General features: G+C 35.5%; 1 protein-coding gene across 1 annotated transcript; it reads left to right on the top strand.

The window, feature by feature from the left end:
* Positions 1-509: 509 nt before the first annotated feature.
* On the top strand, positions 510-2,516 carry LOC105784423 (putative pectinesterase/pectinesterase inhibitor 22). Its single transcript, XM_012610307.2, has 2 exons — positions 510-1,482; positions 1,707-2,516. Exons 1-2 carry the CDS (start codon positions 552-554, stop codon positions 2,375-2,377), a joined length of 1,602 nt encoding a protein of 533 aa, XP_012465761.1. The 5' UTR covers positions 510-551; the 3' UTR covers positions 2,378-2,516.
* The last annotated feature ends 1,372 nt before the right edge of the window (positions 2,517-3,888 follow it).

Below are 3,888 nucleotides of genomic sequence, written 5' to 3'. Positions count from 1 at the left end.
TAGCCATGTTTCATTTGATTTGCTTCTGGATTTTTCTTTATTAGTTGTTTTTGGGTCTTAGGATGTCCGCTATTCGTCAGCCGTTCTTTTAAGTGTTGTTGTTTTGTTGTTTTTTCCTTTGTTCTGTTCCTGGGGTCAAATTTCATTTAATAATTTTGAAGGCATGATTTAAAGTAAAAATAAATTTATAGGAAGAAGTAATTCTAATTTTTAAAAAGCATTGTAAACAAATTGCTTTGAGAGAAATGAGAGGGTGTTGAATGTGCATGCTATGCTAATCCATTAAATTAAAAATAATTCAAGGAACACATTATTTTTGTACATGTTGTTCCTCAACCAACATAAGACCAAATATAAAGATAGAATCTTAAAAGAAAGCATAACTTGGTGAGGGGAAAAGCATAAACCTAGTTGTTTTCATAACTCAAACCTCATTTCCTTTCTTTCAAAGCAAACAATACTTTAGTTCTTTGCATTATAAAAATATTTACGTTCTCTGTAAAAACAAAACCCACAATTCCCTTCCTTTCTCTCCTTCAACTCCTAAGACAATGGCCTTTCCCAATTTTTTTCTTATTATTCTCTTGCTCTTACCTTCATCTCAAGTTTTATCTGATGTCCAACCCAACTTAAACACTCAACCATTGCTCATGCAGGCTTGTGAAGGCATTGATGACCCTGATTTATGCCTCTCAAATATTCAAACTCATCTTCAAAACTTGGAGCCTCACGCCCCATCTTCTGTTTTGCATGCTGCACTAAGGACCACGCTGAATGAAGCCAGACAGGCCATTGAAACGATGACAAGGTTCACTGGTTTGTCTGTCAGTTACCGTGAACAAATTGCCATTGAAGATTGCAAGGAACTCCTTGATTTCTCCGTATCCGAATTGGCCTGGTCTTTAACTGAGATGAGAAAGATTCATGATGGTGATACAAGGGCTGAATATGAAGGCAACCTTAAAGCTTGGTTAAGTGCTGCGTTGAGTAACCAAGATACCTGCCTCGAAGGCTTCGAAGGTACCGACCGACACCTTGAGAGCTTCATCAGAGGCAGCCTGAAACAAGTTACGCAACTCATCGGCAATGTTTTAGCTATGTACACTCAATTACATACCTTGCCTTTTCGACCACCCCGCAATAGCACTTCCACGTATACGAGCTCGAACTTTCCGGAATGGATAACCGATGGTGATCAAGAGCTTCTACGAAATCATTCAAGTCGCCTGCATGCAGATGCCGTTGTGTCGTTAGATGGTAGTGGACGTTATCAGACGATAACCGATGCCATTAATGAAGCTCCAAGTTATAGTAATAGGAGGTACGTCATTTATGTGAAGAAGGGAGTTTACAAGGAGAACATCGACATGAAGAAGAAGAAAACCAATATTATGCTTGTCGGTGATGGAATTGGACAAACTGTAGTCACAGCGGACCGGAATTTCATGCAAGGATGGACAACATTTCGAACTGCCACTGTTGGTAAATATTATCAATTCTGATTAAATTTTCATGGAATTTAAGCATTCAATTAGCCGAATTATATGAATGACTAAATAAGTATTACTTTTATAAAGTGAAATTCCATTTATGAATGCACACGCTTCATCAAGCTTTTTTCTGGAATATAAAAGTTTCCAAGTTTTGTAATATTCCTTGCGCTTTTGATCTTTTTCATAAAATTCTCTGAAACTTGATTCTTGCAGCTGTTTCTGGAAAGGGATTTATAGCAAGAGACATAACGTTTCGAAACACGGCCGGACCAGAGAACCACCAGGCGGTGGCTCTCCGAGTGGATTCCGATCAATCGGCTTTCTTTCGTTGCAGTATCGAAGGGTATCAGGATACCCTCTACGTTCACTCCCTCCGCCAATTTTATCGAGAATGCAACATTTATGGCACCATAGACTTCATTTTTGGCAATGGAGCAGCTGTTCTCCAGAACTGCAAGATATTCACTCGAGTCCCTTTGCCACTTCAGAAGGTGACGGTTACCGCTCAGGGTCGGAAAAGCCCGAATCAGAACACCGGCTTTTCGATTCAGAATAGCTATATTCTAGCCACCCAACCGACTTACTTAGGAAGGCCATGGAAGCCATATTCGAGGACAGTTTTTATGAATACTTACATGGGTGGTATGGTGCAGCCTAGAGGGTGGCTTGAGTGGTATGGGGACTTCGCCTTGAACACACTTTGGTATGGTGAGTATAGGAACTATGGCCCTGGTTCTTCATTATCCGGACGGGTTAAATGGCCTGGTTACCACATTATCCGAGATGCTGCCACTGCTAATTCCTTCACTGTTGGGAGGTTCCTTAACGGACGTTCATGGTTGCCGGCAACCGGCGTCAAGTTCACTGAAGGCCTGACCAATTAGATTGTATTCTATACATTTCTTTTCTATTTTTATATATGGTCTTTTTGCTAATTTTCCAGTGGTTGTAATGTTATACATGTGTTTGTGAAGATCCGATGTCTGGCAGCTTCATTATGTATCCGACATTTGATTACTAGTAGTTCTTTGATATTTGATATTTGATATTTGATTAAGTTCGAAAATACCTTTAAAAATAATTTTATATAACCACTGTAGACAAAAGGGTAAAAGTATACTTTTTGAACTTATATAAAATTAGGGATTTAGCTTGGGTTTTATATTATTTAGGGAAATAAATTATTTTTGGTTGGATGTGTGACGTATGGTAAAAGTGTATCTTGTTGGGAACATTTTTGTCGACGTGGCGTCCTGCAAGGTAAAAGTGCACTTTGTAAGTAATATTTTTTTAGAAAGTGTGTCCTATAGGGAGGGGTGAGCATTCGATCGAATCGAATCGAATCGAGTCGAAAATTTTCGAGTTAATCGAGTTTTCGAATCTCATTTTATCATCCTAACTTTATTTGAAGTTTTCTCGAATCGAGTCGAGTGAGATGGAATTCGAATCAAATCGAATCGAATATATTTGTTCGAGTTAAATTTTAAAAAATAATTTTGGGTCATTGTAACCATTGTCACCCATCGTAATAAAATTTGTCCACCTTAATCAAATTTTTTATTAACTTTCATCACCTCATAATTTATTTATTAATTTTTATATCTTGGTTAGCTTATTTGTTTGTTTAGTTGTTTCAATTATCTTGGATTCTTGTCACTATGTATTTTGGAATTAAAATATATTAAATATAAAAATATGATTTTTAATAAAATTTATTTTAAAATAAAATTTGAAATTGATATCAATATAAAATTTTAACACGAATATTTTATGGCATAATTAAGAATTCAATTTTAATATAAATATTTAATATGACTAAACAATTCAATAATATAAATAATATAAAATGTGAAATTTAATTTAATAATATAAATAGTATATATAAATAAAATTATTACTATTTATGTTTAGTATTTTTTGAATAATTTTGATTTTTATTTGAGAGTAAAGGGTGAGAAGTAAAAGTTTAGGGGAAAATAAAAGTTTTGGGGATAAAAGTTTGAGGGAAAGTAAATAGGGGAGTAAAATTTTGGAGGAAAATATTAAAAAAAATTGGAGGGGGAGGGTTTGGGGTAGATGGGAGGTGGGATGGGAAGAGAATAAAAGTTTTAGGGAAAAGTGGGAGGAGTAAAATTTTGGGGAAAATAAAAGGTTTTGAGGGTTTTGAGAGTAAAATTTTGAAAAAAAATGAATGGAAGAGTAAAATTTTGGTGGGAAATGGATTTTGGGTAGATTGGGGGTTGGGAGGAGGAGTAAAAGTTTTGGGGAAAAGTGGGAATGAGTAAAAGTTTTGAGGGAAAAGTAAAAAAGTTTGGGAGTTTAGGGTAAAACTGTAAAATATTATAGTTTGATATTCGAATTATTCGAGTTATTCGAATTTGAAAACTCAACTCGA

The sequence above is a fragment of the Gossypium raimondii genome, chromosome 13, assembly GCF_025698545.1.
Source record: "Gossypium raimondii isolate GPD5lz chromosome 13, ASM2569854v1, whole genome shotgun sequence".
NCBI classification, from domain to species: domain Eukaryota; kingdom Viridiplantae; phylum Streptophyta; class Magnoliopsida; order Malvales; family Malvaceae; genus Gossypium; species Gossypium raimondii.
This window is presented reverse-complemented; position numbering and strand designations above follow the sequence as displayed.

Bases quoted from the DNA above. Each gene is read 5' to 3' on its own strand.
- LOC105784423 (XM_012610307.2), top strand. From the start codon at position 552: ATGGCCTTTCCCAATTTTTTTCTTATTATTCTCTTGCTCTTACCTTCA. The intron at 1,483-1,706 runs GTAAATATTATC...TGATTCTTGCAG, and splicing joins ATTTCGAACTGCCACTGTTG to CTGTTTCTGGAAAGGGATTT.